The 14,592-nt window shown below is 42.3% G+C and overlaps 1 protein-coding gene across 1 annotated transcript; it reads right to left on the bottom strand.

The window, feature by feature from the left end:
* Positions 1 to 381: 381 nt before the first annotated feature.
* LOC123149066 (protein tesmin/TSO1-like CXC 2) lies at positions 382 to 4,230 on the bottom strand. The gene is made up of 7 exons (XM_044568603.1): positions 4,103 to 4,230; positions 1,944 to 2,016; positions 1,576 to 1,839; positions 1,302 to 1,461; positions 1,070 to 1,205; positions 869 to 960; positions 382 to 770 (listed from the first exon to the last, which is right to left on the bottom strand). Exons 2-7 carry the CDS (start codon positions 1,994 to 1,996, stop codon positions 768 to 770), a joined length of 708 nt encoding a protein of 235 aa, XP_044424538.1. The 5' UTR covers positions 1,997 to 2,016; positions 4,103 to 4,230; the 3' UTR covers positions 382 to 767.
* Between the last annotated feature and the right edge of the window lie 10,362 nt (positions 4,231 to 14,592).

Genomic DNA, 14,592 nt, shown 5'->3' with positions numbered 1-14,592 from the left:
TAGGGCAAGCCAACCAACTCTACTGCAGAAAATGGAAAAGAATTGCGGCATCGATCAATTCGACATCACTAATCTGTTTTGCCTCCTTCAGAGTAGAGCTTGCATGCGATTTGTCCGGCGTCACAGATGAATCACCATCATTGTTCTTCTAACCCACCCCCATTTTCCAGAGCAGAACCATCAATAAAGAAGAGTGCAAGATACAGCCATAGAATTAAGAATATGATGATGCAAACATGAGTGAGAGCATATCATCAGATTATGTAACGCAATGCAGATCATAACGCCACCAGGCATCTTTGTTTATGCACATCAGATCCATACTACATTGGGTTTCAAACACTCATCAAAATATTCCTAAAGTATATAAGAGAGAAATCATTTGCAGGAACTATGTATTGTATGCATAAGAAGTAGCTGAACCAACCCTTTCCAGGCACGCGGTATGTATAGACGCCGACTGATATTCCTACATGAGTATGTATATGTATGTTCTCAAGTATCTATCCGTCTGATCAACACCACGTTCTGAGGCTAACGACATCGCAGATCATGGAGTTTTCGCCGTGCTTGCTTCGAGTAACCAACCATTACAAGGAATCTACAGGAACCTGGCTGTGCTTTACAGTGGGAGATATCTCAACAGGAGGTGACTTGAGGATGGTAAGTAGGTAAGGTGACTTGCATCATGCTCTGGTATGTCTTGAGGATGGTAAGTATGTAAGGTGACTTGCATCATGCTCTGCTATGTCTGAAGCCTGCTGTCGTCACTGCACAAAAGGAGCAGATCACCTGGATTAGTTGCTTATCACTGATGAACAGACATACATAGATTTCTATGCACAAGTAAGCAGAGGAGCAAACTTACAACGCGTTTTGGCCGTTTGCCTGTCGATTCGACGGCGCTGCTGCTCCTGCGAGTACTCCCTTGACCCCCTGCTCCAGCCTTGGACTTATTGTCTGTTGTGTACATAAACGCAGAAAAAGAGAGAAAATTACACGAGTGAGTGTGATTGATCACTCAGGGAAGAGGCGCATAAATAAAGAGAAGAGAAAGGGGTGTGCTCACGAAATCTGCTCCCGTCGTCATTGCCGCACACTTGGCACTTGCATTTGGAGGTGCACTTGATTTTACGCCTCACGCAACCGCAGCGACTGGCGCATTCGGTTTGGCATTTACACCCAGCGGTGGACTCCTTGGCAGCCTGAAATAAGCGTGTCGCATTTCAGGTACTTGGCAGAGGTCAGAGCATTTCCACCGGTATTCATGAGTGTAGTGTGCTCTCTAAAGAAGAAGATACCTGCGCCGCCCCACGAGTCGTCATGGTCGGACCTGAAGCAGGAACCTCTTCCTTGATCCCGCTGCCCGGGAATAGATCCTGGAGCTTCCCCCGATTTCTGCAGTCCTTGCACTTGCAACGGTCACAGCAAGGCAAGACAGCCCTGACACATCTGCAGTTCCTGCACGCCGCATATCAACAAGCAACAGTAAAATTGCAGCACCGGACAAATAATGTATCAATTAACTAGCTAGTTGATGGATGCATCTGGTTGACATAATTCAACTCTGCATACCCGTTTTCGCACTGGGAGGTGGGACAGCTGCACAGTGGCCTAGACCCTGGTTTTCGTGCTGGGAATGGCTTAGCCCTGGTATCCGGCGCGAGGACCGCCACAACAGAGCCCGAGTGAAGCGTTTGAGCGGCAGGAGCTTTGTTCTTGGTGTGTTCAGCAAATTTCTCTGCGATCGTGTCTTCATTATCCAAGATGTTCTCGCACTTACCACGACACTTGCAGTCCTTAGAGCAGACCCCTTCCTTTGTGAAACAAGCACAACCCCTGTACATAACAAAACAATTAGCAAACTGGTTGGATGGATCAGTTAAAAAAATCTGGATAGATCAGGTTCATGTCATTTGAATTGTTGGTGGTTTTGCACGTACTCATGGAAGCAATTGTGGTTGGCACACGAGCACTTCTGCGATTGCGGCATCATGGCCAATGATGAGGAGCTAGCTGCAATGAGAATATGAGATGCACGGTATGAGATAGGATGCATGCTGTGGGATGCACGATCAAACTTGCTCAGAAAACTTATGTTCAGCTGGACAATTTCTGAAGAAGGCATTCAGTTCAGATAAACCAACAGTGGGATTGTGCTCAAAAATCTATACTAGTACGTACAATTGAATAGGAAAAATGCATGCATCCAACTAGATATCAGAGATCTCAACATGCTCAAACTTACTGCAATCCAAAGCAATATGCACAGCAGCAGATATCAAAGATTTTTCAATCCGCATTACAGGACAAAGTTTCCAAGCGTCAGAGTTCAGAGTTAAATCTACAGCCAGCAAGCATTCACGAACCATGCCAGCAACTAAGAACTCAAGTAAACTATACATTATAGCAGATGAACCAACTAGTACTTGACTAATTACCTTTGTGGAAGCAACTGAATATTGACACTCAGCAAGGGGAGAGATAAATATAATGGGTTCAGCAACCAATTTTGCTCAGAAACTAAGAAAATCAGGAGGATTTTTTTCTGAGAATGCGCTAACAAACAAAACAGTTGGTAGGATTTTTTTTTGCCGAGAATACGGTAACAAACAAAAGAGTTGGCGGCATCATTAACAATTATTCATGAATTACACAAATAATTAAGAACCCAAGTAAACTATATATTATAGCAGATGGATCTCAACATCAGCAGGTGCAATAAATACATATGGTTTAGAGCAGGAACCAAGAAATTTTAACAAAATGAAATAGTTCATTAATTATGCATCCAAATGCACCATGCCCATAGAATTTACAGACTATACTCAACAATGAACTAGAACTAATTCGGGAGAACACACGCGCGCAATCTTGTCTAGGCAGAAAATACATGCATCCACCTACACGGTTGGCATATGAAATAGGCCAGCATTTTACACCGTAAGTTGTATGCTGCATTCGACGCAATGCAAGACGAATGTCAATCAAAAGAAGATGAATGCTTGCCTGGAGAATCAGAGCTAATTAACTTTGTGAAAACATCTGTATCCTAGAAAACACCCAGTATTTAACACTCAGCCAAGGTTGACAGATATATAATGGGTTCAGCAACCAATTTTGCTCAGAAACTAACAAAATCAGAAGGATTTTTTGCTCAGAATACCTAACAAACAATACAGTAGGTGGCACCATTAGCAAGCATTCATGAATGATACCAGTAACTTAGAACGCAAGTAAACTAGCAAATGAATCTCAACATCAAGCAGAAGATTGAAATACAAATGCATCCGAATGCAAGACAGACAGAACCTGTCATCGTAAAGGAACATCATACAGGACAGCTCATCTTTACAGCAATGTGCACACAAATTGGGCTAAGCAATGCACCAAGAACAAGTCAAGTAAAATTGCATGCCACTCGGTAAATAGATCAGCATAGCACTAAGTCTGAGTGCACGCAGACAGACAGGCAATCGGTCGAACAGCCTGAGTGCACGCAGTCTGATCGATTTTGCTCAGGATTCAGGAACATGACCAGTAGCCAGCAACGAAACGACCAAATCTACAAGAATCTACTCAGCTAACGCTGGATGATGAACCGCATACATACTGGACACACACGATTTCTTCCCACACAATCCATCAACGGCGACGCGCGTCCGAGGAGCACGTCGGAGGGGCGCGTCGCGAGAGGCAGAGAGGCACGCGCGCTTGCTCGCACCACGCATGCGGGCGCGCGCGCAGCGGCGGGTATGCTTCTGCAGGCGGGGTTGGGGAGAGACGCGTGGTGCTTGCTCGCGTCGCGCCTACGGACGCGCAGCGGTGCGAGCGCTACGGAGGAGCGCGGCGGTTCCTCCCCGGCGCATGGGAGGAGCGCGTGGCGGGGGGTGCTCTCGTCGCGGTCGGCGCGGCGAGAGGCTGCTTGCCCGCATCAGGCCTACGGGCGCGCAGCGGCGGAGCGGTAAGGAGGAGCGCCTCAGCCTCGCCCCGGCGCGCGCGCACTCGCCGGGAAGAGCGGCGCGGTGCGGGGAGGCCGCCCGCGGGACTGTAGCTAGGAGCAGAAAGGGGAGGAGGAAGCGGGGGCGGGGAAGCGACTAACCGAGACGAGGAGGGGGAGGAGGAGGAAGAGGAAGCGGGGGCCGCCGCGGTCGCCGCCGGGCCGCGCCGCGCCGCGTCGTCGCCGCTCCCCGGCCTGCCCGCGTGGATGGTGGTCGGTGGCGAAGCGGAGGCAAGGCAGGCAGCCGTTGCACGGCTTCGCTTCCAACTTTAAATGGATGGATGCGCGGCCTGGGTCGGGTCGGGTCGGGTCGGGCCGGGCTGGCGCGGGCTGCACGGGCCCGGTCGATTGATACCGCCTTTCCCTCCTTACGTGCCCCTCAAGTTTCTGTCTTCCTTTTCTCTTCTTCTGTTTAGTATAAAAAACCGCACCCCTCTAGTTCGCTCAAAAAAAACCTACCCCTCTAGTTATTACTTTCTCCCTTCCTTTATATTAGGTGTATTTATTTTTTTAATAAATTTCACAATGTAAGGTACATTTATTTTAATTTCTAATTTCTAGAAGGAAAGTATCTCTCACCTCACTGCATGTATCTCTCCTTGTAGAGAAAAAAAATTATCTCTCTCCCAATTGCATGCATCTCTTTGTTCCTAACCTAAACGATTTACTTGTCACTGTTCAATGAATTAGACTAGTGTAATTTCGCCCTCAATTGTCTATATTATGTAACTTGGTCACCGTACCGAAAATAATACACCTTACATAAAAGAATGGAGGGAGCACTACACAAGGCATGATAACCCAAAATTGTTGAGGACGGGGCGTCGACCCATTGGCTGGGCAGCTGGGTAGCTGCCAGCCCACCCGAGTTTGAGCCTCAGCTCGGACGCACGGAGTTTCTCCTATAAAAAAATGTCAACGAGGGTTAGCCCTTGGGTTGGTCTCGCTTTTTATAACCTAAATTGCTAAACGGAGGATAAGCTCCATGGAACCCTTTATTTTGAGATTTTTGAAAATCACATATTTGAAGTTTCAAAAAAATCTAAAACAACCACACAAGTATAGACGGATGTATAATAAATGTGTGTAAAATTTGAACATGATATACATTATTTGAGAGCTACACAAAAATGAGAGTCGTCATTTTGAAATGGTGAACAGTACAGGCACAGCTCACTACTCTCTATGTTTCTTTATGTAAGGTGTATTTTTTTACACGTGACCAATGCATGGAATTTTATAGAATTTAGGGGAAAAAATTACCCTTGGTTAATTTCTTGGTGACCGGCGAGTAAATCAATTAGTCATGTAAAGGAAGAGATACATGCAATCAAGAGAGAGGTACGTTCCTTCTTTTCCTCTAAGAATAGATACATGATATCAAGAGAGAGATACATTCCTTTTTTTCTAGAGGGCTAAGAAACGAATTATGAAGAACTGGAAGAAATGCACCTTACAATGTGAAATGTTATTATAAATAAATACATCTTATATTAAAAAATGAAGGGAGTAAAAAAATGCATGATTTTTTTCTAGCTCCACCATAAAATATTTCATCAAGAGACTTCACACATACAAAACACATCAATATGAACGTGCATAATTTTTCTAGGATTTTTTGAAACATAAAAAAATATGAATTTTTTTTCAAAAAAGAGCTCCATGGAGCTCATCCACCAAGATACCCTATTCTATGATAACCCTATATTATGGGCCAGTTCTTTATGGCGGCTAAAAAATAAGCTGCCTCTCACCAGCTTAAAATATAAGCCACTCAAATTCGTTGAAACTTTTAAATTAATTATCCCATAACTAACTTAGAAGCCACAATGACTAAGAGATGCGGTTTATAGGAAAACCCGGGGAGGGGGCGGCTTAATTTTTAAGATACCAAAAGAACTAGCTCATATATGTTTAGAAAGCACACAAACCTCCTCGTAGACTCCCTTAGCAGGGCGCCCAACGTTTAGACTCCTCCAACAATTTTACCAGTTTGTATCAGATTACTCCAGGATCAATCCCCCTCGACTTCGGTTTATATTTTCTTTTTATTCATCACACCGCCCTTTTATACCCATGTATGACCCCATGCCAAAGGAGTGGTTCTCACACTTCCTCACATGATTCTGTGTGCCCCTCTCTCTGGTAGGCCCCATGTCGTTTGGCCCTCAATTTTCTCCATAAGGGGCCACCCCATGTGACTTTTACTATTTGTTTGTGTTGTTGTATTCCATAAGATAATGACCAACCAAAAGAAAGGCCCACTCTTTGCAAGAGTTTGGTCAGAGGCCCCGAAAAGGGGAGGGTTCGCAATGGAAACCTAGACCTTCGTGCAGACCTAAGCCCGATTTCTAAAGGATGTGCCACCTCAAAGTTGGGTATTGACTTTTTACTTATCACACCACCCTTTCTTACCCATTTAATGACCCCATGCAAAAGGAATAGTGGTTCCAACACTTCCTCACACCAGTTCGTGTGCCCCCTCTCCGGCAAACCCCACATCGTCTAGCCTTTCATTTTATTTCGAAGGGATCACGCCGTGTTTTATTATGACCAACCTAGAGATAGGCCCACTCTTGGCAAGACTTGGGCTGGCGGCCTTCGAAGGATGGAGCTTCGCACTGAAGTCTTGAACCTTCATGCGGGATGGTCCGATTTGAGAAATCGGTGACACCTCAAAGTTGGATGTTGCCTTTCATCAAAACACTTTCTTATACCCTCATGTTATTACCCCATGCAAAAGGAGGAGTGGTTTCCTTTTCTTTTCGTCTTCTTCTTCTTCTGTTCTAGTATAAAAAAACGCACCCCCTAGTTCGCTCAAAAAAAGCTTACCCCTCCAATCAGCTTATTACTAAATGCATGGCAGCTCCATAGAGCCCTTTATTCTGAAAACCACATTTTAAAGTTTCAAATAAATCTAAAAAAACCACACTCGTACAGACGGATGTATAGTACATGTGTGTAAAATTTGAAAATGACATACTTTATGGTGAGAGCTACACAAATTTGAAACGATGAATGGTACACGCACTGTTCACTATAAAAAAATGCTCATCGCCAGACTTTACACACATGTGAAACACATCAATATAATCGTGTGTGGGTTTTTTCAAAAAAAATTGTAACATAAAATGTGATTTTGATTTTTTTCGAAAAAAACCGACCTACTCTATCATAACCCTACATTATGGGCCACTTCTTCTGGGCGGCTAAAAAAGCAGTCTCTCCCCAGTTTAACAAATAAGGTGTTCCCCAAATTCGTTGAGACTTCTAAATTAGTTATCTCATAACTAGTTTACAGGTCCCAATGAATAAGAGATGCGGCTTATGGGAAAAAATGGGGAAGATGTGACTTATGGAGCCTAGCGTTTAGACTCCTCCGATGATTTGCCAGAGTTTTTATCATATTACTCAGCTCCCCTCGACTTCGGTTTGTATTTTTCATTTTATTCATCACACCACTCTTTTATACCCATATATGACTCCATGCTAAAGCATGAGTGGTTCTGACACTTCATCACATGATTACGTGCGCCCCTCTCTCTGGTAGGCCCTGCGTCATTTGGCCCTCGATTTTATTTGGAAGGGGCCAGTCCATGTGACTTTTAGTCTTTGTTTGTGTTGTTGTATTCCATAGGGTAATGATCAACCAAAAGAAAGGCCCACTCTTTGCAGGAGTTCGGTCAGAGGCCCCGAGAAGGGGGAGGGGGTCACACTGGAAACATGGACCTTCGTGCAGGCCTAAGCCCGATTTCTAAAGGACGTGCCGCCTCAAAGTTGTGTATTGACTTTTTACTGATCACACCACCCTTTCTTACCCATTTAATGACCCCATGCAAAAGGAATAGTGGCTCTAACACTTCCTCACACCAATTCGTGTGCCTCCTCTCTGGCAGACCCCGCATCGTTTAGCCTTTGATTTTATTTCGAATGGATCACGCCGTGTTTTATTATGACCAACCTAGAGATAGGCCCACTCTTGGCGGGACTTGGGCTAGCGGCCTTAGAAGGTGGGAGCTTCGCACTGAAGTCTTGAACCTTCATGCAGGATGGTCCGATTTGAGAAATCGGTGACACCTCAAAGTTGGATATTGCCTTTTACTCATCAAAACACTCTTTATACCCCCATGTTATTACCCATGCAAAAGGAGGAGTGGTTTCGACACTTCCTTGCATGATTTAGGTCTAGGGTTTACGTATATGGTTTTGTTCTAGGCTTTTGGTATAGGGTTGGCACTAGGGTTTATGCCTAGTGGTTAGATCTAGGGTTTAAGCATAGGCTTCCGGTCTTGTGTTAGGTCTAGGGTTTAGACCTTTGGTTCATTTCTAGGTTTTAAGTCTTGGGTTAGATCTAGGGTATAGGTCTTGGGAAGGTCTATTGATTAAGGATAAGGTTTGGCTCTAGGGTTTAGGTTTTGCGTTAGTCAAGGGCTTAGGTGTAGGCTTTATGTATAGGGTTTGGCTCTAGGATTTATGTCTAAGGCTTAGATATATGGTTTAAGTATAGTATTTGGCTATAGGGTTTAGGTCTTGGGTTAGATCTAGGGTTTATGTCTTAGGTTAGGTTTAGTGTTAAATCTAGGGAAAGAAAGAAACACAAATGAGAAAGAAAGAAAATTTTATAAAGAAAAAAACATCTTTGTCGCATGTCTGCGCTGTGATTGTCAGCAAAGAAGAATAACAGAAAAAAGATCTTTGTGGTACCAACAGTTGCCTATCAAAATGAATAAATAAAATAGAAAAAGATCTTTGTCATGTGCCTGTTGTTTGACTGTCAGCAAACCTTCAAATAAATAAGAAAAAGAAAAATGTTATTGCTCTAACATTAGACTGTCGGCAAAGAGAGCCGCTCTGTCTTATCTCTGTCAATGACAAGCGAGGGGGTGCATGTGTAGCATGGTGGCCGAAAGTTTTCTCTACCAGGACTTTGTCCATCCTTTGCCAACTGCTTTCATTGTTGTCGGTTTTTCTTTTCTACTCTATTGAGAGTTGTGTCATTGTCGATTTGTTTTTGGTTTACTATGCACTAGTAGAAAAGGGGCCAATGGTCCAGGCCGGTCCAGCCCATTAGTCCCGGTTCAATCCAGAACCGGGACCAATGGGGGCATTGGACCCGGTTCGTGAGCCCCAGCGGCCGGCCGGGCCATGTGGGCCATTGGTCCCGGTTCGTCTAGACCTATTGGTCCCGGTTGGTGGGACGAACCGGGACCAATGGCCCTCGCTCCTGGCCCACCACCATTGGTCCCGGTTGGTGGCCTGAACCGGGACCAAAGGACGACCATTAGTCCCGGTCCATTCCACCAACCGGGACTAAAGGGTTGGTCCTCGTTGCGGCCAAAGTTTAGTCCCACCTCGCCAACCGGAGGGGAATCAGACCGGTTTATAAGCCCCTCCCTCTCTGCCTTATTGAGCTTCTCTGAAAATGAAAATAGATGCCCTTATATAGGGAATTTAGGCTAAATTCATACAAATTTCTCTTGAAATTTGTTATGAATTTAATTTGAATTTCCTCTATAAGCGCATCTATGCTCATTTCTGAGTAGCTTTTTATATAGTTTTTTTTTCTTTTCTGCTATATTTATTTCTTTCTTTTTATTTCTGAGTTGTAATAAGTCATTAAAAATAAGCATCTATGCTCATTTTTTAGTAAAATTAATCATAACTATTTTTTCTTCTATTTATTTTTGAATTGTAATAAGTCATTAAAAATAAGCATCTATGCTCATATTTTAGTAAAGTTAATCACAACTATTTTTTCTTCTTTTTATTTCTGAGTTGTAATAAGTCATTAAAAATAAGCATCTATGCTCCTTTTTAGTACAGTTAATCACAACTATTTTTTGCTTCAATTCATTTCTGAGTATCTTTTATATAGTTTTTTTTTCTTTTCTGCTATATTTATTTTTTTTCTTTTTATTTCTGAGTTGTAATAAGTCATTAAAAATAAGCATCTATGCTCCTTTTTTAGTACAGTTAATCACAACTATTTTTTGCTTCAATTCATTTCTGAGTAGTTTTCTATATAGTTTTTTTTCTTTTCAGCTATATTTATTTTTTTCTTTTTATTTCTCAGTTGTAATAAGTCATTAAAAATAAGCATCTATGCTCATTTTTTAGTAAAGTTAATCATAACTATTTTTTCTTCTATTTATTTTTGAATTGTAATAAGTCATTAAAAATAAGCATCTATGCTCATATTTTAGTAAAGTTAATCACAACTATTTTCTTTTCTTTTTATTTCTGAGTTGTAATAAGTCATTAAAAATAAGCATCTATGCTCCTTTTTTAGTACAGTTAATCACAACTATTTTTTGCTTCAATTCATTTCTGAGTAGTTTTCTATATAGTTTTTTTTTCTTTTCAACTATATTTATTTTTTTCTTTTTATTTCTCAGTTGTAATAATTCATTAAAAATAAGCATCTATGCTCATTTTTTAGTAAAGTTAATCATAACTATTTTTTCTTCTATTTATTTTTGAATTGTAATAAGTCATTAAAAATAAGCATCTATGCTCATATTTTAGTAAAGTTAATCACAACTATTTTCTTTTCTTTTTATTTCTGAGTTGTAATAAGTCATTAAAAATAAGCATCTATGCTCCTTTTTTAGTACAGTTAATCACAACTATTTTTTGCTTCAATTCATTTCTGAGTAGTTCTCTATATAGTTTTTTTTTCTTTTCAGCTATATTTATTTTTTCCTTTTTATTTCTCAATTGTAATAAGTCATTAAAAATAAAAAAGAGGCGCAATGCTTGTTAATTTGCTTCAAGCCTTTCGAAATAGTGTCAACTGCACTGCACATAGCTCTGTGCAGTCTACCGTATTCCTCAAGGCTTGAAGCTAACCAACGTGCAGGAGCATTGGGCCTCTTTGTCATCGTCTCTGCACTCAGGGCTTATAAACAGCTGCGAGTGCCTCTCGCTTGGCAAGGTGGGACTAAAAAAATAGTTGCAGGAAGAATCAAAATAAATAAAAGAAAGTGCCACCTAAAGGGCTACCATAGCCTGAATACGACTAGAAACCCAACAATGGGCCAGGATTCAGGCCCGCAATAGGCCCAATAGGCCCACAGGCACATATAATGCGTTTAGGCCCATAAGCCTGCATTTGAGAGGAGCTCGAGAGGGCAGCGGGACTGGGGCTTATAAATCACTCTCGAGCTCCCTCAGCTAGCGAGGTGGGACTAAACTTTCGTGCCGCGACGCGGACAGCACATGGCCTTTAGTCCCGGTTGGTGGCACCAACCCGAACTAAAGGGGGGCATTGGTACCGGTTCGTGGCACCGACCGGTACCAATGCCCCCCCTTTAGTCCCGGTTGGTGCCACCAACCGGGACCAAAGGCCTTCGTTTCCCGCCCTTTGGGCTGCTGAAAAGAGGCCTTTGGTCCCGGGTGGTGGCACCAGCCGGGACTAAAGGGGGGCATTGGTCCCGGTTGGTGACACGAACCGGGACCAAAGCTTCTGCTATATATACAGCACTTAGCGCGACTTCGATCTCTTCTGCTCCACTCCCGTCACCGCGCGTCTCTGCCGCCACCTCGCCGTCGCCGCCCCGCCCCGACGCCGTCGCCGCCACGCCCCGACGTCGTCGCCGCCCCGCGCCGTCGCCGCCCCGCGCCGTCGCCGCCCACGTGCCCCGCCCAGCCCGCCCGCGCCGCCCCGATCGACGTCGCCGCCCCGGCCCACGCCGCCTCGACACCATCGCCGCCCCGCTCCGCACCTCGCCGTCGCCGTCGCCGGCCGTACGTGAGCACCTCGCCGTCGCCTTCGCCGGCCGTAATTTAGATTTAATTAGTTTTTTTGTTAGATTTAATTAGATTTTTTGTTAGGTTAGATGTGTAGTAATTTAGATAGATTAGATTTTTTTTGTTAGATTAGATGTGTAGTAATTAATTTGTTTATATTATGTTAGATTTTTTGTTAGATTAATTAGTTTTTTTTGTTAGATTAGATGTGTAGTAATTTAGATATGTAGTTCATAGATTTTTTTGTTAGATTAGATTTTTTTTGTTAGATTAGATGTGTAGTAATTAATTTGTTTATATTATGTTAGATTTTTTTGTTAGATTAATTAGATTTTTTTGTTAGATTAGATGTGTGTAGTAATTTAGATATGTAGTTCATAGATTTTTTTGTTAGATTAATTTTTTTTAGATTACATGTGTAGTAATTAATTTGTTTATATTATGTTAGATTTTTTGTTAGATTAATTAGATTTTTTTATTAGATTAGATGTGTAGTAATTTTGATATGTAGTTCATAGATTTTTTTTTTGATTAGATGTGTAGTAATTAATTTTGTTCATAGAATTTTAATTATTTTTTTGTTCATAGTATTTAGAAAAAGGAAAAAAGTAAGAAGTAGTTTATATATAGTTGAACTAGCTAGTTGATTTAATAAACTAATTTATTTGACTATATATAGAAGTAGTTTGTTTTTAGTAAGTACTACTTATTTATTTATAGTAAGTGCTTAGTAGTTGAACTAGATAGTTGATTTAATTAATAAAACTACTTTTATTTAACTATATATAGAAGTAGTTGCCGCATCGACGTCGGCGATGCCTATCCCGCATCCTCGTCGTTGTCGACTCGGCGGTGGAGGCCTGCTTGATCAGGGCCATGTTCGGGACTGGGCTCCGCCGGGCTGGTATTGGGAGGTGCTACCTTCCGGGGGACGTAGGTTGGTGAGAAGGCAGCCCGTTGTTGACCCGATCCTTGTTTGGTGGCGGTCGCGTGGGCCAGTGACGGTGGTGAGGCATCCGGACACCGGGGAGGTGGTACGTCACCGTGTCAGCGAGGAGGACGAGCACGTCCGTCGCTACATGGTTGCATTATTGGAGGGCAGATTCGACAATACCTGGCAGGTTCTTTAGGGATCTCACTGGAGTTATGATCCTGTGATGGTTCCTTATCTTTGGGTGTCCACCGCCCGCGTTGATACCCGTCGGGCGCTACGGTTGTATTAGTGATAATATTCGACGATGTACGGACACCAAGAGATGATGTACTTTTGCTTATAATTATTGAATGCATGCTAATTTGAATACTATACTTTATTTTATGATTTGGTTTTGCTTATTGAATGCTCATATTGGATAAGTTCTCCTTCATTCCCGTGTGCTAGACAATTTGATATAATAATGCATTCGGGAATGAAAGGAGGAGCTACGTACATCGATCATCGACAGTCAACCCGTGATTAATAATAATGATCTAGTTTAATATTTGAATTATGAACGTAGGCCGGAAATGTTGTACTCATTGGACGACGAAAACCGCCCGGGGGAGTGCGACTGGTGCCACGACGACCGAGGTATCTGCGACATGTTCATTGTGCTGGACGAAGATCGTCGCTTTAGCATTAAGCTCGAGGAGACCTTCGATGTTCATATGGTACGCAACCGACGATAATAGTTTTTTCGTAATTACTCATGACTTCAACTATTTTAATCATGACAACATTTTTCATCTTTTCCAATTTGACTAGCTTATCCCATGCTTTGCAAGACGCTATGTCTTGGAGAGGATGGGTTTTGAAGACCATGAAAGTTTTGAAACCAAAAAAATTATCCTAAGTACCCATCATGGTGTGGATTTTCAAGTAAAGTTGTACAATGCTCAGAGTGTAACCCATTTTGGTTGCAAAAATTGGGAAGCACTTTGCAAGATGTATGGTTTTGATGAGGGTATGCTTGTTACCATGGATCTTGGTGATCCTACAGTCGAGCAAGAGAGACCTACGATTTTCGTCCTTGTGGATACACCTCCAATTCTTTCCCCATGTGAGCTTAACATAGTTATTAAGTAATTTATATTATTTATTTCAAAATAGTTGACAACTTATTCTCCATTGACAGCTTATTTTCATTCTTCAAAGAATGTGCGGAAGATGGTATACAGAACCTACTACACCGAAGGCTCCGAACTAACTTATCAGGAGAAAAATCATCTGGTCGCATTTTGTACTGATCTTGAGAATTACAATGTCTACAATCGAACTCCTCAACATTATGGTCAATACGTGCCACTAGTGCACGTGTTGAACTACGGTAACTACCATGGAGATACCCTGGTAAAAAAATTTACTATTACAACATCCGTGCATCTTTTTGCACACTTCTAAAATTAGTACATCATATCATTGCTAACTACGAAGTTATTACTATGTTTTTCAACAGATAATCCCGAATGATTGTGTGCCTCATCTGATGTATACACACGGTATCCTTCATGTTTTGAACATACAACCAGGTCGTCCTACGAATCTCAACTGTCCATACCGGGTTTCTAAAAGAAGTGGAGACATAACAATCAAAGAATGGAAAAAATGTATGGACAGTCGTAAGGAGCTTCTTGGAAGCAACATTCAGCGAAGGGCAAAAATTGGAGACAGGATGATCGCCATTCTTTATAATGGAGAGTCAGGGTCTATATTGTTTTATGCTATTTTACCTTAAGGGTGTTTAGGTCCTACCTGATACTGATGATCATGTGTTAAGAACAATTATGTAGGGTTGGGTTCGATGACTATGAGGATGATGATCGTATGACTTATTATTAATAACGAGTAGAAGTTGTATGATGAT

This window comes from Triticum aestivum, chromosome 1B (assembly GCF_018294505.1).
Source record: "Triticum aestivum cultivar Chinese Spring chromosome 1B, IWGSC CS RefSeq v2.1, whole genome shotgun sequence".
In the NCBI taxonomy this organism is placed as follows: domain Eukaryota; kingdom Viridiplantae; phylum Streptophyta; class Magnoliopsida; order Poales; family Poaceae; genus Triticum; species Triticum aestivum.
Note: the sequence above shows the minus strand (reverse complement) of the source record. Positions and strands in the feature narration are given on the sequence as shown.

Bases quoted from the DNA above. Each gene is read 5' to 3' on its own strand.
- LOC123149066 (XM_044568603.1), bottom strand. From the start codon at position 1,996: ATGATGCCGCAATCGCAGAAGTGCTCGTGTGCCAACCACAATTGCTTC. The intron at 1,206-1,301 runs GTATCTTCTTCT...CGCTTATTTCAG, and splicing joins CGACTCGTGGGGCGGCGCAG to GCTGCCAAGGAGTCCACCGC. The intron at 961-1,069 runs GTGAGCACACCC...TGTACACAACAG, and splicing joins TGACGACGGGAGCAGATTTC to ACAATAAGTCCAAGGCTGGA.